This window comes from Branchiostoma belcheri, unplaced genomic scaffold, assembly GCF_001625305.1.
Source record: "Branchiostoma belcheri isolate BF01 breed outbred unplaced genomic scaffold, Haploidv18h27 scaffold2, whole genome shotgun sequence".
Lineage (NCBI taxonomy): Eukaryota > Metazoa > Chordata > Leptocardii > Amphioxiformes > Branchiostomatidae > Branchiostoma > Branchiostoma belcheri.
Window position 1 is genome coordinate 4,189,993 of NW_017803490.1, and position 22,266 is coordinate 4,212,258.

The 22,266-nt window shown below is 45.4% G+C and overlaps 1 protein-coding gene across 1 annotated transcript in view; it reads left to right on the forward strand.

Annotated features, from left to right (window-relative positions):
• Positions 1–2,749: 2,749 nt before the first annotated feature.
• The window catches only part of LOC109468619 (multiple epidermal growth factor-like domains protein 10), a 25,859-nt gene continuing 6,342 nt past the window's right edge, over positions 2,750–22,266 (forward strand). Inside the window, exons 1-2 of the mRNA XM_019766933.1 lie at positions 2,750–3,467; positions 21,690–21,818. Of these exons, the coding sequence (XP_019622492.1) occupies positions 3,347–3,467; positions 21,690–21,818 (250 nt within the window). The 5' untranslated portion in view covers positions 2,750–3,346. The remainder of the gene's footprint in view (positions 3,468–21,689; positions 21,819–22,266) is intronic.

Sequence of the window (22,266 nt, forward strand, 5' to 3'; positions counted from 1 at the left end):
ACCCCCCCCCCAAAAAAAAAACGGAAATGATCGATCCAAAGGAGACTAACCGAATCTGCTTGGAGATCACGTCTGTACCAGGCACTTACAGGACAGGAACACCAGGGATCGGAGAGGCACAACAACTTCCGCAGCACAGCTGAACAAACCGCGGCACCTCCGGTCGCCGTCAGCCGGGCGGGGATCCGGCGGGATCCGGCCAGGTGCTTCTGTGTCCTGCCGAGAGACAGATGTCACTTCTCGTGTAGGAGCCTCTACCCGAGTACCAGGCTTCAGGAGTGATGTCACTGCTCGTGTAGTAGCCTCTATCAGGCTCCAGGAGCGGCTGGAAATAAGAAAAAATTGAGTTATTGGACAAATAGACAAATATAATAACCAGGGAATTCAAAGCTTGTCCGCTAAGTTATCAAGGAGTAAAGTTTGCCGTTCACTGTCTATCTTGTACATTTTCACTCTTTCTAACCGCTTCTGAAGCCTGGTACTTAGCTGTGTCCTTAGCCTGGATACCAGACAGTTTCCAGGGCTCTACAAAGGCCGGCTCCTCTAGCTTCTACCAGGCTTTAGAGGCTGCTAGAAAAGTACGAATTGGCCAATTATATGGCCAAATATACATGCCATGGGAGTTTATAATAATAATGATGATAATAATAATAATAATCCGTTTATAAGCAGATCAGTGGCAAAGTATAAATTGTCTCAATGTATACAAAGATAATACGCACACATTACACGTAACGTGGAGGCAAAAACTAGCCTGGGTGCCATCCCCAGTAGTATATTCGCCAGCTCTATAACCAGTTATAGAGCTGGCGAATATACTACTGGGGATGGCACCCAGGCTAGGCAAAAACAAGCGTAAAGCGCATATGTGCAGATCTAGCCAGTGCCTTCCTGAATTTAGCGCAAAACGTCGTCGGCCAGACCACGATTTCCCAGAGGATTCTGGGAGCTGGCCTAGCCTAATCCCACCTGACTGTCGAAATTGCCTCATGACGTCATCAGTGATCATTATGGGATGCCGCACATGTTTCTCGGGTCTAGGTAAATCCGGTAAAGGTTAACTAGCACCTTTTTAAAGGTGTTGTTCTTCTGTTCTAAAGTGACCCTCTATTTCTTGGAAATGTTCAAAGTGAGTCCAAGGAACCCGCGTGAAGGGACACGTTTTCCCCTATCAGCACATGGTTCAAATCTTTCACCAGTCTCTCTTTTCAATGACGATTACATACTCCCCAACATCTGCTTGGAGAAAACATTCATTGAAAACTTGGGCATCACTATCATCGCTATCATATCAGTTGGCTATATGATAGCTAGTCTAGAAAAATTGCGATATTTCTTTTTTCTACTCAAACATCTGCTTGGACTTAGCCTGGGTGCCAGGGTGCCTATGCTCACGGGGCCGGTAAAAGTACCCCTAAGCTCGCCTGTTACCAGGCTAACTTACAGAATAACATTAATCCTACATGTCGTCACATGCGTATCTGCACAGATCTGACAGTCGCGAGGCCAGGGGCCACACACATGCAACCATTCACCGTCCCACAAGAAACATAAACTATTCCCCAACCTTCTTTCATCTCTTTGTTGATGTTATTCTACTCGACACTTTGACTACGCAAGCCTGGGTGAACTACATGTTGATATTATAGCACTGTTACAACTTTGAAGACCGCTGGCTTGTGGCGAACGTAAACAAATATTCTTCTGACATCAAAGCTGGCTCAGATTTGATGTTTCAATAAACTGTCGCGCACAAGAAACAGGCTTTGAGGTCTTTGTTACGATCCATAACATGAATAACTTTCTTATGAAGATATTCCTTCTGCAGATGCTAGACTTTGAAGCTTGTAATGCGTTTATTTAATATTAGATAATAAGTATTTTTAGTAACAGTTTTCTAGAACTAATGTTATACTAATACTAAATGTCTGGATTTTGACAAGGAAAAGTGTTGCTTCAAAAACAATTATGAAAACGAGGAGTTAAATAAGTGTGTAACTGGGATCAGAATAGAGTATTTTTATCATATCATACATACGACCATACAACTTACTTTCGATCACTATAACAGAAAATCACATGTTTTCACTAGTATACTATATGGAGTGCAGCCCTGTCGAAGTATAAAACTGATATTCAGAGCATTGGCCTTGGGAGTCCAGACCATGCGCGTAAAAGAACCCAAGACAAATAGCCTCTACCAGGCTTCAGAAGCGACTGGAAAGAGTAGATATTCACTGAAAACGCGATCCTACGATATTCGATCCTACGAGATTTCTCCCAAAAGCTTGTAAACATACTTTCTATGTAGAATGTCATTCTATAGCCTCTACCAGGCTTCGTGAGGCGGCTTGGAAGAGCTAGTAGAAATTGGCCAAATAGAGAGATATCGTGCCAGGGGAGTTGGTCCGCTAGAGAGTACATTTTGCCACTCCCCTGGCGCATGTTATCTCTCTATTTGGCCGATTTCTACTCTTCCAACCTCCTCCCAAAGCCTGGTAGAGGCTAGTCATTCTTTGGAAAATATGTTCGTATATAGCACTCTACTACAGTATGCAGTCTTATTGTCGTGAGTCACATTCGGAGATATTTAAGTCTCCCGGCCGTTGACCTTGAAACGGGACGCCGCTAATGAAGGTCGACAGTCCCCGGGGCGTAACGACCCAGGGGGCGGGCCCAGGGCGTCACGTGACCCGGACCGGAAACAGGCGGTGGGCGTGGCCTCGCCCTGCAGGGGTCAGTCACGTTCTGTTGTGTTTCCTCTGGTGCCGCTGGGCTTCATTCTACCACAGTTGGCAGCCGCGCCATCACCGCACATGGGCAGCACATGTCGCGTCCGGCAGAGTAACCGTTCCCCCTGGTCTGTTTGCTCCGACTGGAGATCACTAGAGTTCTCGGGGAAAGTTTATGAGTGAGACGAGATGGGACGATAGCCGTGTGTGTTTGTGTGTCGACCTTTTCGGGATAGTATCTGAATCGTGCGCGGTATCACGATCAGGACTAGGGGATCCGAGTATCTGTGGATTGGAGATTACTACTACGCGTGTGGAAACGACCCGAAACTGAAGAATACGTGAAATTTTGCTGTATTTTTGTCGTCTTTTGAGGCAGAGAGTGCTAGTCAATGCCAGCCGTTGCCTCACACAAGAGAAACTTGTCCCAACCGTATGTATACGAGTACCAAATCTGAGAAGACCACAGACGACCCATTCATAACACAGGACTCCCCGCTATCACAGCAAGTACTTTTCGCGGATTTTGCCGGGATCCAGACGAGGGATTTTCTTCGGCTGTTCAGGAAGAAAAGGATTTCGGCGGTATTTTTAGCGGAGACGTCGGGGATAAAATGCAGCGAAACGTGAGGAATTCTACCAGAGACTCCGGCGGTGGGGGTACGGCCTGGCTACCGAGAAGGGACGCCGAGGTCTGGCGGAGAACCATGAAGGACGGAGACTTTCCCAAATCAGGTAGAACATGAATTATTTTACACGTCTTTCGTTATCACATATCAACAACTTTGAGTGTAATTTTGTTGCATAATTTCTTAGAATCGTGCAGAATAATTTTTTTACATGTGATGATGGAAGTAGAAGGGAGATATATGTGAGAGGTTGTAGGACTCGGGAGCTATCGTAATAGGTTTGGTACCAGGCTACCTCAAAGTAGGTGGCTCAAGTGGTTCCGTTTGTTGAGGGTCGATGTCTTTGATATATATACAGCATATTGTAAATTTGGCGACTCAAATAATAATTAATTTTGTTGTTTTTGTTTGATTATCCTCGCTGTTTGTGACACCCATGTACCACATACGGGGATGAGCCGCGGAATTAGACCTAAATCCACCGCGTCGGGACCCAAATCTTAGTCGAGAACGATACACGAAACTTACCCTGGGAGCCAGACTAGTATCGGGCCGTGAGCCGGTTTCCTTCGGTAGCCAAGAGCAATCCGGCCGCCTATCTTAATTACCGCTACGGGGAGTTGGCCGGACTTGGCTACCGAAGGAAACCGACTAACGGCCCGATATAGTCTGGCTCCTAGGGTACACGAAACTAGCCCGGCTGTCATCCGATTTGCAATCTGCTACGGGGTTGCTTATAGTAGTTATGCGGGCCAGTGGGTGCAAGGGGCCCCGTAAATCGGATGGCATGGCAACGGGGCTAACACGAAACTACAGATGAGTAGTACTGTAGATATATAGTAACGAACTAGAGTCGAGTCTTCGGTCTTGTAAGTTGTAGGAACTGTACGACGTATTCAGGTATTCCAGCTTGGGTCACCTTTTAACAATTTTGACTGGCATCTGGCCTCTAGTGGGATCTTGTGGGTTATCCAAATCATGCCCTGGAGTAGTACACCAGCGTTGGTGATTTTCCACATTATGTTCTGTTATCTGTAGTACAAATTGACGACCGTTCACTTTTTGTTTGGGACTTCGATGTTTTCAGTAGTTTTGGATCGAAAACACCTAGATTCTGTGAAATATCCTAGAATATATGGTCCTCACACATGTTGTTTACGCAATTTCAAGATTCATCAAGGCCCCATGCCGTTATACGTTCTTATGATTCGAACCAAATGTTCTCATCAAGGGTTGGGTGTCATTCCCACGTATGTGGGCACGTGTGGTGCCAGAAACAATTTTGTCATTCGTAAAAGATATTGGGACTATTCAAATGACGTTTTGTTAAAGTTCTAGTTTGTGTGTGTGTGAGTGTGTGTGTGTGTGCGTGCGTGCGTGTGTGTGCGTATGTGCCTGTGTGTTTGTTTGTGTGTGTGTGTGTGTGTGTGTGTGCGTGCGTGTGTGCCTGTGTGTGCCTGTGTGTGCGTGTGTGTGTGTGTGTGTGTGTGTGTGTGTGTGTGTGTGTGTGTGTGTGTGTGTGTGTGTGTGTGTGTGTGTGTGTGTGCGTGCGTGCGTGCGTGCGTGCTCTCTCTGTCTATCTCTCTATCTCTCTCTTCTACTGTCAGGAAGCGCGGAAGTCAGAAAACATCGCGATCTTCCACCCCAAACATCTGCTTGGAGATTTCAGGGCTGTGTCACTCACTACAGCCAAACCCAGAATGTTTATCAAGATGTCAGTGGGTACATGTGCACCCGCAAAGCACCTTTTCTTTTCGGAAAGAATAAGCCTTTAGTATAGTGTGTGCCAGCTGGCATATTGGAACGATTAGAGCTTTACAAGACGTGTCCTGTTACGTCAAATCTCTCACTGTGATTGTTGCAGGGCACACGCTGTGTTTCTTTTCTTTGTAAGCAATTTCTAAAGTTACGCTCTGGATAGACGTATTGCCTGAGGGATATGTAGCAGTGTAGGGAACGTTCTCATAAAATGTTTTGCACTCTGTATTACCCTTTGTTGGATAGGCACAAGAAAAGATACCAGTACAAAAAAGAAAGCCCGATAAAAATTCCTAAAAACACGCCAAAAATAAGCCGAAACCCAAACTAGACTACGATCGGGTAGTCTCTATCAGGCTTCGGGAGGTGGCTGGAAGGAGTGCGGCAAAATGTTCTCTCCCAGCAGACAAACTCCCCCGGCATGTTATCTCTCTATTTGGCCGATTTCTACTCTTTCTTGCCGCCTCCCGAAGCCTGGTAGAGGCTACGATCGGGGCTTGTGGCTTCCCCCTGGCCGAAGGGAGTATTATGTGTAGCCGGGGTCTGACATCCAGGCTACGTAGAGAAAATGGGGATAACAGTGTACTGAGGGAAATGGTGTGGGTGCTTGTTTGAGCATCTCTTTAGTATGTATCAGTGCATGCGATCACACGTGTCCGCAAATTTACCCTCCCAACACGGGCGATGTTGAAACAGCTCCTCCGTACAATTCTAGGCACGAGTAACGGATGTCTGGCCTCGTGTTTACAAGCGTACTTAGAGGAAGATAGATACAGCAGAGACATGATAGATGCACAGGCAGCTATCAGTGTTAATCAGAGGGGCACTGTAAAGATACAGAGTACGGTACAACAATTCTTTGATGATTGTAGATGAAGCCTAATAAGGGTGGATACCAGGCTAAACTTAGTAACCTCTACCAGTCTTCGGGAGGCGCCAGGAAAGAGTAAAAATTGTCAATAGAGAGATAATATGCCAGGGAAGCTGGTCCGCTAAGAGAGTACAGTTTGCCGCAACTTCTGCTCTTTGAAGCCGCCCCCCGAAGCCTGATCGAGGCTACAAACCGAGAGCATTCTTGGGGCAATTGTGCATGTGTCGGGCAAGATTCGGCTGTCTTGTTACGTAAAAGGGTGTCTTTTAGAACGTTCTGTCAGAGCCAGCATAAAATTCGTGCACCGATCTACAACGAAAGTGACTGCGCGGATGTGTGGTTGCTATCCATCAAGAAAGTGTTTTTAATGTCTCTAAACGAAGAAACCACCAGTGTTCTTAATGGCAGCTCTTAGAGCTTCAGACACAAACGCTACTTTCAAGACGCTGTGGTAGATCGTTCCTTAGGTCGTCTGGAGGTCATGGATACGTCCCAAGTGTGGGTTCAAGTTCATCCTTAGTACATCCGATAGTCCTCGCTGTCAGACACCCTATTCATACCCGCTTCCTGTTACCACTGTTACAAGTATTTGTAGGGTGAGACAAGGCTTGCAGTGCCTTGCACCGATCCGTAACATATGTTCAACATAGTCGGGAAGATGTTAAAGCTTTAACGTTATCTTAGAAATTAAATTCTTTGCGCCCCTTTTCACTCTCCTTAAAAATTTGTATGAAAATCCGTCGTTTCAGACTCTTTTTTTTCAGATGGAAATAAAGAAATATTAGATTGTCCGCAAAGATGTGAACTAGGAGGTCATAGAAGGGCTGCTTACGTTTTATTTTCAACTTGGTTGTTTACGGAAACTTTCTCTCTCTCTCTGTCTCTCTCTCTCTCTGTCTCTCTCTCTCTCTCTCTCTCTCTCTCTCTCTCTCCTCCTCCTCCTCCCCCTCCCCCTCCTCTCTCTCTCTCTCTCTCTCTCTCTCTCTTTGTTTGGACATAACTACATTATTTTGTGTACATCTGGACTGCACACACACATGTACATGGAGAGACCGGATATTTTATTTTTCAGATGCCGGATCTTGTGTCTGTTCCGGTAATCTAATCTTTTATAGATTAGTTTTGATTATCTGTCGGTTGTCATATTTGGGTAGAAGAAATGTGAACCAGTATATGGCTCGGAAGTGCGTGTTTTCTTTTGGGAGGTCGAAGAGTTATTAAGCACATTTTTGTCGTCTGTTGTGGTTTAAATTCTAGGCCAAGTTGGACTATACCATTCGAAAGTTTTGGAAGGGTGGTTGGATAATTTTTATGGTCGTCCCCCGTTATATTTCTTCATGATGCGTTTCTTTCATCGTTTTTGTTCATTTACTTATTTATCTATCATTACTTAATGATAAAGTATAAGCCCAGTTGGACTAAACCATTCAAAATTTTAGGAAGGGTGTTCTAATACGTATACCTTTCTTTTTCCCCTTTCCCTCAAAAATAACCTGACCACCCCTCCTATCTGTAGATAGTCTAGACATGGAATAACCCTGATGAGTTCATTGAAACAAACAAGACGTGCTATCCAAGTGTCAATCAGATAAAAATGTCAGGTCAGCATCGGGCTGACATTCTGTTAGATACTTCTTGACTCTTGGGTTTCCTACCTTTGGCAGCCTTCCAGTGGCCTGGCCACCAGTCTCTTCCGAGGGCTAGGCTGTAAGCTTCTATCGCCGCCTGGCTAACTACGCCCGCCCCGGTGATTTTAGCCGCTTGCAAAATCGCCATCAAGAGATAGATGTTAGTCTGTCTCAAGGTAGCCTGGGTCTTTTGGCGGGGGCTAGCTCGTCGGCTCCACGGCCAACATGTTCCCAAGGAAATTTTACCACAGGTCGCCCCCTCAGTTAGTCTGGCTTCCAGGCTAAGTGATGTTGGCATTCATCAAAGAATCAAGGGGGCTAACAGGCTTTTTTTTCCCCCAAGAATAGTTCGGGGACGTGCCGGTCCTGTAGCCGACGAGCTAAGCCTTGGTACTAGTCTATATTCTAGGTTACCTTTCAATGATGCTATTTTGATCTCTCTGTCAGAATGTTTGACATTTGTCTAGTCTTTTGTAAAGAGATATGGACGCTTTATCGCTTGTTGTGCGTCGTGAATGAAATTCTCCCACGTACGATGTTCCTAATCTCCAAGCAGATGTGGGGTGGAATAATTTGTGGCCCAGTGTTCTTGTGACCTGAATTTTCCCTAATTCCTTTTGTTTATTTAATTCATCTTTGCAACAGAGGATTATATTGTATTTTATAGATAGTGTATATATATATATATATATAAACCAAGTCACTACCAACCGTATGGAACTATTCAGTCAAAATCAGCCCAGAGTCTAGTTGTAACAGTGGGGGTTATAGGCGCTACCCGGCTGATGGGTCTAGACCTTTTAGCGGAGTGGTTAGAGCGTCTGGTTATAAAGCTCTGGTGCCCGGGAGGTCGTGGGTTCGAACCCCGACCCGGGACCAGAAGGGTTTTTACTGGCTCCTCCCTGTTTCTTACATACTAGTAGTCTTGGTCGCTACCAGGACCACGCCAAAAGCGGGGGGAAAAAGCTAACAAGAATACTGAACTCTGAGCTAGTTTTAGACACTAGGCGGGGGTTCTCTTTCTCAGAATACTCAACATAGTCTGGAAATGTAGTCCAGATAGATGTCATGTAGAGTAACGTGCGTATATAAGGTAACCACGGGGGTTTGTACGGTAACATTCCGGCGGGCTAGCTGAAGGATGCCGCCGCATAGCTCCCTCAGCTGCGCGCCGGATTTTCTTGGAAAGAGTCTGAAATATGTGAAAACAGGACCCGGCTCCCCCCGTGGTATAGCCTGGATGCCAGACACCGGGTGGATACAATTCTCCCTTCGGCTTGGGAAGCCACAAGCCCCGATCCCAGAGCTAGCACCTGGGGGTCTAATTTGAAGGTGTCCAGGTAAAATTTTCAAATGGTAACTGTCTGGCAAATGGATACAGCCTGGCCAATTTGACATTGTCTTTGGAGCCACCGAAACATCTGCTTGGAGATTAGTAAGGCCACGTTGTTTTGATTACTTAGTATATGGATGACATCCATGCACGGTCTGCAAAATTAGGAAATATGTGGCGTGTATCCCAAGAAAAAATATTGGCAAAACGATTCCAGTCGTGGAATGCCAAAATCAATTCCAAAGGAAAGGAAGAATACGTGAAAAAATGAAAATGAAGACTCTATATAATATGTCTATTATTCGCCATACCAACACTTTGTTATTTGTTCAACCTTCATGACCACGTAGATTTCATAATAAAGGCAACTTTTTTTGCCAAACTTATTTACACGCATGCTCGCATCAGTTTTGGGGTTTCCAGATAATGTCATTCATATATAATCAAATCAACATGACCTAAGTAACGACGCAGGGGGTCGCGGAATTTTTAAAGTCAGTCCGGATTTGTAGACTGGGAAATGCTGTGTGTAATCTCTCTCAAACGGATGTACTTAGGGTTGTTGTTTCATGTGTCATTCCTAAACACAGTACATCCTAGCGGCATCCGTTCTGCCGGCTTATCTTTTGCCTAATGTGGCCATATCTGCCTGTTTTTACTTACACGTTATAAATCACTAGAGAGTACAGTGATAGCCTCTACCCAGACTTCTTGGGAGGCTGAAAGAATAGTAAAAAATGTTCAAAAAGGGAGAATAGCGTGGACGTTATGTGACGTAGCCTAACATTTACTATAGATCGTTGTAGGATTTTTTAAATATTTCTTTATAGTAAGGCCATACTGACTTCGATTTCATTTTATGGTCACACATAACTGACTTCTTCTTGTTCTGCTTTGTGTGTTTCTTGTATAAATTGAATTCAATTGCAGGAAATCAGCAAGTGCAAGTTTGGTTTTGCCAGAAATACGTAATAAAAATGCAAACACAAAATACATCTGCTCAAAAGATGGGCATGTGTTACGTGAATGTTTTGTTTTCAATAATGGTTAATTTGGGGGTCAAAATGTTATATAATGGGTCTTAAAAAACAACAATAGCACTACCGTTGTTTGGGGCGTGGTAACGTAAGTCACACCACTTACGTAAAGAAGGGCGCATTTTTGAAGAGTCCTTTTCTTCCCTAAAGCCACCTCCAATCTTCGGCGTACTTACTGTGCGACACTTGACAGGACCCTTACACCCCTATGCTGTTTTCTCCCAATTCTTCCCGCCTTTTCTTCTCTTTCATAAGTGGCTCGGTTTGATTGACAGCTCGGCAGACGGCGGATGTTATGGATTTACGCTTGCCCAAACCTGAACAACAGCTGACAACCCGAGCGTTTGTCCGCGAATCTGATCGGATTTGTAAGGCGGCAGCCACCGCGGGTTTTGATCGACAGGTCGGCCAAACGACAGGAAGCGATGGCTTGCCCTTGCATGTGGACGTGAGGCGCTCAGAGTGTTCTAGATTTATAGCGGGGTTTGACCGTGGGCGCTACTGGAGTTAGCCTGGTGGCCAGTCTATCGTGGTTGGGGCGGGTTCTCTTCGGGGCTGCAGGAGCTCTTCCCCGTCTGACGTAGATAGGTTCCCCGGTAGGTTTTGCACGACGGGAGTTTGTGCAAAACTTTGATGCAAAACTCGAAACACTCCAACCGGGTGGCCTGTTGAGCTGGACGGGGAAAACCAGCTCCAAAGACAGCATGTCCCAAATCCAATAGACTGGATACCAGGCTATATTGGAGTGGGGATAAGGCAGCAAAGAAGGCCAAACCATGTGTTTTTTTTTGCTGTCGAAGCGCTTGAAATGATGTACTAGTAGTCGAAGTCAGAATGTCTTCAGGGCCGACACAGCCCAACCCCTCGGTGCCAGGCCCAACATACCCCCCGAAAAAAATCTACCTTAGATATGAAAGCTCTCCTGCACTTTACCTTGCATTTGTAGTATGTAGGTCCCGGTATATGAATTATTCCGAGTATTTGTTCTCCCTCCATTAGCACTAATGGTCAGGCATAGCTGGCCTCTCTTCCGCTCTATCGCTAAGGATGTAGTTTGGCTGGCACTTCAGACATTTGTTGTAGTAATGTATGTGTTTGGTGCACAAATTCAAAGATATCTACTCCAATTCCAGCGAAACGTCCTGTAGGAATAAGAACATTCTTATCTTGTGCTTACTTAAGTGAACCGGGAAAAACAGTTAGGATGCAAAGAAAAGAAAAAGAACGAAAGAAGGAAGGAAGGAAGGTAGGTAGGAAGAAATGAGGGAAGGAAGAGAAGGAGGAAGGGAAGGAGGAAGGAAGGAAGGAAGGAAGGACTTCAAGGAGAAAGAAGATATTAATGTGGAGGAACTCTTAACTAGAGCAAAATGAACCCCGCTGGGCATGGCTATTTGGGGTTGCATTCGTCGTTTTGGATGGGGACGTAAAGCCGACGGTTCCATGTATGGGTATGCTTTAGAATTAGATACTAATGAAGTTCACAGCTACAAGTCAAATAAAGTTCTTTGCAAGATCATGCCCGAGGGCTTATTGTAAACCGACTTACATTGGCAAGGGCAATGAGTACGGAAGGTACGGTATTGAAGAATGGTATAAAAGCAGATGCTAACATGAAGTTCTGCGTTCTACTATATAACTTTCTATCTCGTTTGTATATGTGGCAGAGAGAGGATATGTAATACATAAACAGGTAAGAGAGAAACATGGTAACTTCTTAAGGGGGGTTGTCTTCTTCTATTAAAGCAAAATCCAGCTTTACGCCTAGCTTCATCTGGCCGCTAGCTTCGCCATGGGTCACACGTGAACAAATTCTGCCGGTAGTGGGTCAGTAAAACTGCCGAGTTGTCCCTCCCAGCTTGTTGTTGTCGCTGCCACCCTGCCCGGTGATATACACCCCGTGTGTAAGCCTGGCCGGTTTATTCGGTTGTCAGTGTAATTTGTAAGGACCGGTGTGTAAGCAAACGTTCGTGCCAGGGCCGGGACTTGGCTCCGGAAGCGTCAAGTCGGAATGTGAGAGAATTAATGAAAGAAACGCACCGTACCGTACCCTGAATACGGGATAGTCTGGGTAACAGGCTCTGGCTACGGCTACACCTTACCGTACTGTACCCTGAACACGGGATAGACTCGGTAACAGGCTCTGGATACGGCTATACTACATCGTACGATACCCTGAACACAGAATAGTCTCGATAACAGGTTCTAACGACGGATACACCGTACCGTACCCTGACCACGGGATAGTCTCGATATCAGGGACTGGCTACGGGTACACCGTACCGTACCCTGAACACGGGATAGTCTGGATAACAGGCTCTGGCTAAGGCTACACCGTACCGTACCCTGAACACGGAATAGTCTCGATATCAGGCACTGGCTACGGCTACACCAAAGCCTACCCTGAACACGGAATAGTCTGGGTAACAGGCTCTGGCTACGGCTACACTATGCCGTACTCTCACCATGGCATAACCTCCATTAACGGAACTTAGATACAGCTACACACTCGGGCCTACTTTTTAGGCTACCACCCTTCAAAGCAAGTGGTCAGACTGTGGTCACTTTTCTTTCTTTTTACCTCAACGATTATGCGGCCTTAGTGGTAAACCACCAAATCCCTGGGTCTTAACTCCATCCCTAATGCAGCTGTTGTTGCAAGCCCCCTGGGGATTAAGGTTGTTTTAAAGACCTTTGAAGAGAGGTGAAAATGCAACTTAAAGTTGAGAGTACCTATCTATGCCAACATTCTATTCGGTGGCATATTCTAGTGGTTCCTTGAAAAAAAGAAAACGTCGTTTAACATTTTACAGGTGGGTTGTCACCTTCCATTTTCTTCACATTCATCTGGAAACTATTTAAGGACAGACATATCTTTTCAATCAAGGACATTAAGAAAACAGGATGTAGTCTTAAAGGTTGACCCATTCTACACTGATAAAGGTCTTTAAGAAAAAGGAACAGAATGCCTTTTGTCTTTAAGTCTCATTCAAGTTGCATGTACTGAAAGCTGGTATTGTTGTATCATGTGCGATGTTTATGATAACAGTGTCTTACATGGAATAGTGCCGTTCAAGCATACAGACCTCAGGGGGGCAAGCAAATAGGAGAGAACACAGCGCGATCTTTTTGGGCAGGTTGCCAGATAGTCTTGTGGTTAGGATTTTATACTTAGAATCTGAAGGTTGTTGGTTCGAATCCCCTGGCAGGTCCGAATGTTTTACTAGCCTTGTTCTTAGACTAGGGTGAAAATGAGTACCTAGCTTCGGTTAGAGACGTTCTTTGGAATGGGAGTATATAAATGTGGCATATCTTGATAAAAAAAAATATGTAAAAATGTACAAAACACCCTGTAAATTGTGGCCGATTTCTACTTATCTTTCACTCCAGGAGGTCTGGTATAGGCTATAGTGACAGCACTGTATTAATGCTCAAAAGAAAACAAGTATTTTTCCTTAAATAAAGAACAGTGCGTCTAGAAACAACAGTAAACACAGAACGTGCGTCTGCACCGCGCACAGCGTTTAAAACGTCAAACGTGTTTTCACAGAACCCCCCTACAGTGCTCACGGTTGTGATACAACTCAATAAGACAAGAAAAGCATGTTGATAGAACGTTTCCGGTCTCCTGTGACCTTATTGTGGTCTGTAGCCCCCTTCATATCCGATCCAGCTCTACACTAGGAAAATACGGACGGAAGTACAACTTGGCAGGAACAAGGTTATGTTGCCGTAAGGTGTCAGGAAGAGTATGGCGCCACACGTGTTTTTAGTTTTGCGCAACAAGAAAAAGTTTGGATTGGTCCAAATGTCGAACTGTCGATCAATACTAGTAGTTTGAATGACGTCCGTTACGTGACGTCATTGCGCTTTTTTTTAAACGAGCCTCTCTCTTTCCCTCACTCTCTCTCTAGTCTCTCCCTCTCTCAAGTCTCTGTCCCTCTAGCCTGTCTCTCTCTTCCTCTGTCTCCCCCTCTCTATCTCTCACTCTCACTGTCTCTCTCCCTCCCCCTCTCTCTCTTTCTCTAGTCTCTCTCTCTCTCCCTCCCCCCTCTCTCCATGACACGTGTGTCCCATCATTTCTCCAATGTTCCTTAGCCGTACGTTGAACCACCGTGTCTATGTACATACATGTGTGGGGAGGCGTACGTGCGGTTGAATACCTGCGGTACAGTTTGTCTACCAAATCTGCCAAGATGTTCCGGGTTTTGGCTCAACTCAAAGACGAAGGCAAACATTTGGCACAAGTCTTCCGGTCTTGAGTTAACTCTCCCGTACCACAAGTGGCATTACTCAAGCCATTTTAGGTCAGACTGGCAAGCCAGGACGGATGTACCAACCGGACGTGGACTCAAGCGATAAGAAACCCTACAAGTGAAATTTTCCGGCCCTTGCGTTTGTGGATGTGTCAGTGTGCGAGCTGTGTTGTGTGAAAAGCACTGTTCAGCTGTCACAGGGCACAAGCCAAAAGCTAAGCTACCGTGCAGGCGGCCACCATTGTCTGGTAACCACAGCTTGGCGAGAGAGAACAGAGTGACATGTCCCATTTGGAACGTTTGACACATGAAAGTAGACATATTTACACGAGAACGGGACTGAGGTGAAACAGGGAGATAGGCAGAGAAAGAGAGAGAGAAATAGAGAGACTGGAGAGAGACCAGAGAGAGAGAGAGGGAGAGAGAGAGAGAAAGAGAGAGAGTAGAGAAACACACTAGAGAGAGGGGGCAGAGACAGAAGGAGAGAGAGAGGGGCAAAGAGACAGAGAGGAAGAGAGACATGTCTAACTAGTCTAACCCATATAACCTATCCTATAAGCATCCTAGGGTAAAAAAACTAACCTTACTAAAACTTTCCCCAGCTGTTTTGATAAAGTAAGCGGAAGTCACGTGATCCCCAACACGTCCCACCTGTACTTGAGTGACAGGTTTGACCTTGAAGGCGAGGATTACGTGACCTTTGCGTGTTCTAAGCACCCGGATGAATCCGCTCCCGACCGGTTCATTCTCATTAGCGGTCTCATTAGAAGTAAACAGCGCAGACACTGCTATGTGCACTTGTCGGAGTAATTAGCTTAGTCGAGATATAGATTTTAGGGCTTTTGATAACCTACATAACTCTTATATATGGGGGCCTGCATTTGGGGGGGGGGGGTCCTGACAAGGCTCTACGCAAAATTTTGCGACCTGGCTACGTATTACGCTGAATTCAGGAAACCTCTCGATCACGCTTTACGATAAATTCCAAGTGGCTACAACGCATTACGAAGAATTAAAACGCCGAATACACTCTACGCAAATTGCGCCTACGTTGCGGCCCGTCCGCGCTCTACGTATGATTCAAAAAGGCCGATTACGCTCTACGGAAAAGGGCATACGGGCCCCATATGATATATGATGTTACGGCTCGATGGCCAAGTGGTCGCTGGGATTCTTATAAGCTAGGCCACAGAACACCTGAGTATGCTCTACTGGTATAAAATATAAAAATGTTCTTGAATGCATTTTATTTTAAGCGACTTCCCTCACTCCACCCATGTGTAAATGGGTACCTGACTTCGATTGGGGAGGGATGGGCTCCGCTTTTCAATGCCATACAGGCTATGGGACCTTTACCATACTTTAACCCCACGTGCGTACATGTAGGCTAACATGTAGGTAGCCTGCATAGCTGACTGGTTGGGTCTTTTATTCCCAGTGGCTGCCTGGCTCTAGATAAGAGCGATTGAAGAGTGTTTATCACAGATCTTGATGAGATGCCCCGCCCCTACACACAGGATTGTGAAAGCAGCTATGAAAACAATCACCGCTCCCCTAATTGTCGAATTTGTGTCTACCACGCCCAAACACGCGCTAATCCGATCAGAGGTGTATAATTGTGGTGAGTTTGTTGTGGTATAACAGGCGGGGTGGATGGAAGGATGGCGCCATAGAGGCAGGGGTGGTCTACCAGCCTACCTTTCCTTGTCTAAGCAGATACGGTGCTAAATGGATTTTTCTGGCTTAATAGATAACGTGGACTCGACATAATTATGTTGACCCGTCTGTCTTTACCAGGCTTCAGAAGCGGCTGTAAAGAGTAGAAATTGGATAGACTCTGTGCTAGCTCTGTGCTAGTGGCTAGTGGGATCGGGGCTTGTGGCTTTCCCTAAGGGGTCTGGCATCCAGGCTACTGAAGCCTGGTAGAAGCTAGATACCAAGGAGCTTTTATCACCGATAGAAGCTCCTTGTAGACACACAGCGTTAACTGGTCAGAGAAAAGTAAGTGACTGCCAACAAATTAAAAGAAAACATCGCCTGCTCTGTAAAAACCTGTTAAAATTCGTCGAACGGTCGCAGGCTAGGTGCATTCTCAGGTTAGCCTGAGTGTCAGCCTAATTGTTAGCTTTCGTCCGCTCCCCCGATGATGTAAAATTTCTTGTCCTAGGCCCAATGGCTGTCTCTATAGATCCTTGTCAGCGTTTAGTTCTGTCTCAGCCTGCTTGAAAATCCTACGACATATCGGATCGTACGACGACCTGCGACGATAGGACCGAGACTTTCAATTTGTGAAGCGATCTTTTGTGAAGCGATCAGAACTGGAGCTAAAATAGGAGTAAAATAAAAGTAATACTAGATCTAGTCGGAGAGTCTACTGAACATGTACATTCATTCTGACCGACTTCCATCAAACACGTGTACATCGCTGAAGTGCTATCTACTCCCAAGGAGACTTGAACCTTCTTGCTACTTCACAGACCCTCAAGACTGCATTCTTTCCCCCCTGAGCTACCGCTCCTATAGATAAGGCTAAGACCGGTGGTGGTACAAGTTCTTAAAGAAGAGATGTGTTCCTCGTCTGTCAAGTCTCTGTCAAGGAATGTGGTGGGAAGAAGCCGGCACGCGACGCCAGGCGTGTTTGGAGCGTTGTCTGGTAAACAGGCAGAGTCTGATGTGGTGCCGGGGTTAGGAGGTGAGGCGGCGGGGTCGGCTGTGGTGGGGGTGTGGGGAGTGTGGTCTTCAGCCTGGGTGGTAATCTGGTTATCAAATACAGGTAGATTGCCCATCCCAAGGACATGGGGCCAGAGGTACTGTGCATGTACAATGGGGAAGGCTATCACTCCGATCTATATCCACTATAAATTTGTAATAGCCTAGATGCCAGACTGTTGTCAGGGCCAATACACTGAAGCCAGCCATAAGTTAGACCCTGCTGCTTAAGGTCTACCCAAGGAGGTTTAAAATCCTTGGTCTACCTGATGGGTGTCTATGGTAGAATTTCCTTGGGGACATGTTGAATTGGTCCTCGAGCCGAGAAGCTAGCGTGTAAAATTGTCCCCTAGCCTCTACCAGGCTCCGAGAAGCGGCTGCAAACAGTAGAAATTAGCCAGAAAGAAAGAACACACTAGGGGAGTTGGTCCGCTAGAGTACATTTTGCCGCTCCCGAAGAAAAATGTATTCTCTAGTGGACCAACTGTCCTGGCACAAAAATGTATGTTATCTGTCTTTCTGGCCAGTTTCTACTCTCAGACGTTCCAGCCGCTTCCTGGAGCCTGGTAGAGACTACACTGTCCCTGGCAACGGTCTGGCACCCAGGCTAGTCCAGAAAAACATCATGGACTGTCCTATTGCGCCAGATGGAGTTTTGCTGTCCATGTTACCAGTGACAGCGTGAAACAGCACATGTACTGTGATGTAGACAACTGTTCTCCGTCCTGGCACCCACTTCCGGTAGCCAAGCGCCCGCCGATAACCTTTGACCCCCACGAGGTAAAACATGTTCAATATGGCGACACAAAGCGGAAGCGACGATAAGATAACGTTAAATTATGGCCCTGTTGAAAGCATCAAGATACGTCCTTCAATTTGTGCAGTTTAAGTCTTTTCTGTAGCCTGGGTACCATCCTGGTTAGTTTACGTTCGCAGTAGCCCATTCCATTTTGGCAAATAGGTTTTCAATGGGGCCCATAAACGTTACTAGGTTTAAGTAGAGATAGGTTCGATAAGCTTATCGTACACGTAGAAGTTCATGTTAGCAAATAGTCTTATACCACCAATTTTTTTTCTTTTCTGTATGCAATTAGCCCTCGGGCATGAATTTGCAATAAACATCTCTATTATACAAACATTAAAATCATCAGTTACTATTCGGTGTATTATAGCAAAGGAAGTAGGCCTGTGACATCTGAAAGTATACTCGAATAAGTACATGTGTTAAATGGAAAACATATACGAAAGCCAAAATAGAAACAAGTCAAAAACGTCTTCCTTTAAATTTACTGAAGTCCATTTTCTACCAACACGTTCACATCTATTAGTTAATCGTCTAGACGTAAAAAGACCTTCCGTTTGGAGTTTAAAATTAGACTATCGTCCCTCCAACAGCCGTGAACTTTTCCTGTCTCACTTATCACGACTTGCTTTGTCTCGGGAAAACCCTGAAACATCCCCAAATCGGGAGCAGCAAACAGGAGTTTCCCATTTTAGACAAAACAGGCACAACCGGTCAATGTCAGCTTCAAGTTGACTTGAGGAGCAAAGAGCGATGACCGTGAGGCTAAAGGGCTTCCGATTGGATAATCAGATAAATTAGTTATAACTAGTCATTTAACCCACAAAAATGGGGTTTGGTGTAAAGTAGCCCGGATACCAGACTGTTCTCAGGGCGAGTACACAGGCCAGTCCCTGGTTAGCCTGGTCCTCAGCCAAAAAGCTGAGCCTGTATACTGGCCCTGGCAACAGTCTGGCGCCGAGGCTACTAGTGTGAAGATACGATAGATCTTTGTGATCTTAGCACTAAACTATCTATGAACCTGGAGGATTTAAAAATTGATAATACTCTTTAATTTCCCCTTCTTGGATCGCCTCTACGGGGCAGCAGTAATTAGAAAGGCAGACTGGAAAGATAGGCTGGCAGAAAAGAAGTCGGGTGCGCGGGGCCATATGCCATAATGATCGCTCTGTGGATAACCTTAAAAAAGTTCAAGTCCTCCCCGCAACCATTAGCATGGCCATGGTCGCATATGGCGGCGCCCATCTCCGTTTCTATAGCCCTTGGGCCACACAGTGCAATCACTACAGTAGGGGGCTAGCCCACTGGTAGTGGCATGTGTGCCATACTCTTTCTCAAATCAAATGCTGAGTGGTCTGTGGATAACCTTGGAAATAAAAATCGATGCCAACATACGAGAAGCGCTTGCTGGGGACTTTTAAACACCACCACATGTCAAAAATTACCTCGTAAATTGTGCCCGAGAGGAGTTTTCCGGTTTACTCGGGGGTGAGCGACCCCTGTCCCGATCAATTTCGTGCACTCGCCGCTTGCCTCTCCGCCGTAGGCGCTGCACGGTCAGGAGCTGTTCTTTGTAATCTCTCCAAATCTCCGTTTTCGAGATACCAGTTTTGGGTTGTGTTTTTAACTTACGAACAACAATGCTTTTATCTATGTACGATTTAGAGGGCTTTACTCAAGGAAGCTAAAGGATTATCCACACAATGACTTGACATGTTGCAGATAATGAAATCTTAGCGTGCGACTTTCTTACGTTTTCTCTTCTTTTAGCTCTTCCTGTAGAACATATCCTTTTTAATCTCTCTTTCTCTCGCCTTTTTCTTTAACCTTTTCAGTTTAATAAGAACACAACAAAGAGTAGCGTTGATGCCATAGTTAGTTAACTGGGGCACATATACTATATAGCCCCCCCCCCCCCCTAGATCTTCGTTGGATGTCGTACGCTGTTGATACTACATGTATAGAATTTTCAAGCAGGCTGTGCTTGCAAAATTGAAAAACCATGCAACGGCCGACAAGGATCTTAAGACCTTTTCCTACTAGGATAAAATTGTCGTATAACAATCGTACGACCATTGTACAACGTATGTGACCTGGTGCTAATGTTCAATGCATAACGTATAACGCGTTCACGTAATTAATTACAAAATACGTATCATGACTATCATACTTTTACATGCCATTTTTGACAGTTCTGACACGAGTACGTGTTCCTTCTACGCCCAAGCCCTCCCCACAGTCACCAAGTGGGACTACACTGACAGCTACACGACGTATCATAATTGACTGAGACTCCAATATCAACAAAAACCCGCCCCCAAATCCACCACAACTGATGTGCTGAATGAAACCCGCAGCCCGATTGTTACAAAACACGAGCCGGGGAGTCAGGGGATCGGAAGTTGGGGGTCCACCGGGTTTGACCTCATCAAAAGGTCAAATTGAGCGGCCCGCCTCTATCTAATAAAGGTTGTCTAACAGGTAACATGTCCCCCGATTCTGCAACGGTTGTAGAAACCAGTTTCTCACTACAGTTTACACTGAAATAGAAGAGTTTACACTGCATTCTTGGCTAGACGGGTTTTACCTTGTCAAAAGGTCAACTTCAGCGGCCTGCCTCTATCTAATAAAGATTGTCCAACAGGTAACATGTCCCCCGATTCTGCAATGGCTGGAGAATATTCCTCTTTACAGTTTACACTAAAGTAGACGAGTTTACACTGCATTCTTGGCTAAGACACTGGGAAAGACACTACAAAACTTTTCTTACTCCACCCAGGTGTAAAATGGTACTAGGTGATCAGTTCCTCACTACAGTTTACACTGAAATAGAAGAGTTTATACACTACGTTCTTGGCTAAACGTTGTGTGCTTGGGAAAGACACTACAAAACTTTCCTCACTCCACCCAGGTGTAAAGTGGTTACCAGGTGTAAAATGGGTACCTGACTTCGGCTGGTGAGGTACAAGGCGGTGGAAGGAGAGGGATGGGCTCTAGTACAGTGCACAAAAAAACAGTGGCCATGATAAGCTACCATTTACAGATACGAGTGTGTTATATAGTCTTATGTAGAATGGTATGGAGTCAAGAGTCGAAGTTTCAAAGTTCTTCTGACAGCATAGACATCCGCGTTTGCTCAATATTCTACCAAGTGACAGTCAACAAATAACACTGGCAACATCTTTTTCATTCAGTCGTTTGTTTGACCGGAGACATCTAAGAGTTTTTCGTGTTGAAACAAGACTCGGGAGGGTTTCTTTGGTCGCATTCACGTCTTCAGGATTAGTAACTATAGAAAAAGTCGTCCGTTGACTTTTCTGACAGGAGCTTTTCTCACAAGAGCGGAAATGGCGTGAATGGGGAATGGCAAACACCTAGGAAGAATCGACAATAGCCGGTCTGTAGGGGGTTCTAGAGGTGACCTATTTAAACGTCGGGTCGTTAACCCAAGTGGCGTGGATGGACTAGTGGTTAGGTGAGCGGATAAGGGGCCAAGAGGTCATTCGATATTCGTTTGTGAATCTTACGGACTTATATGTGGTCCATCTCAGTGTGGGAGTGTCAAAATTTTATGTCTGGTCTTATGTAGCTCGTACTTCTACTAGTTATAATACTTAATTCTTGGCTGGATGTTGTGTCCATTGGAAAGGCACTTTTCACACTACACCCAAGTGAAAATGTTCGGTTTAGGATGTACTTAAGACCACAAAAGTTCAGATACAGGAAATGGGGTCCCATGCAGAGAATGAACAGAAAGTTAGCTTGAATGAATAAAACTAGAAACTCACAAAAACTCGAATTATTTCCCTTTAGATTTGATCTCTCCGATTTCTTGTTCATTGTTGAGTGTAGATCTAAGTTCAATAGTTCTATTTTATAAGTTTTTTTTTTCATCTTGCAATGCATGTTGGGTAACTGTGTGTGTTGTCGTTCCCAGGGTGTCCGCTAGGGTTCCACGGGAAGAGCTGTGCTCCGGTGTGCAGATGTCAGAACAACGCCGGCTGTAACCTGGTCACCGGGGAGTGTTATTGCAGGAGCGGGTTCACCGGAGAGTTCTGTGAAGAAAGTAAGTGCACCAGGCATACTGTATGTGTGCTACGGTAAGACTTGTTTGTGCGTGTAGTTTGATTCTTTTCCGCTAGATGGTCTTTATGATGCATCGACATATCCTCTCGAATAGACAAGATATTTGAGTAAGGGGTGACGCGAGTACTGGAGTAGGGCACGAGAGGCGGGCACAATAGGCGGTCACCACAGGCGGACTGTACCATTTCATGTGCGGGGGAGGGGCAATATCTGAAATTCAATGTCGTGTCCCGTTACACACATTTTTGCCTACTCGCTGCCCCTCTATTACATTACAAAGCACGGAAACATAATTTTTTTGCCAAATATTTTTGGGAGTATTTTGTAAATTACGTAAATTATGATCATATCCGATAGGATTACAATGGGGCATTTGCAATGTGTCAAGCAGGTTTGATTTAACCTCATGATTATATTGGAGAAATGGA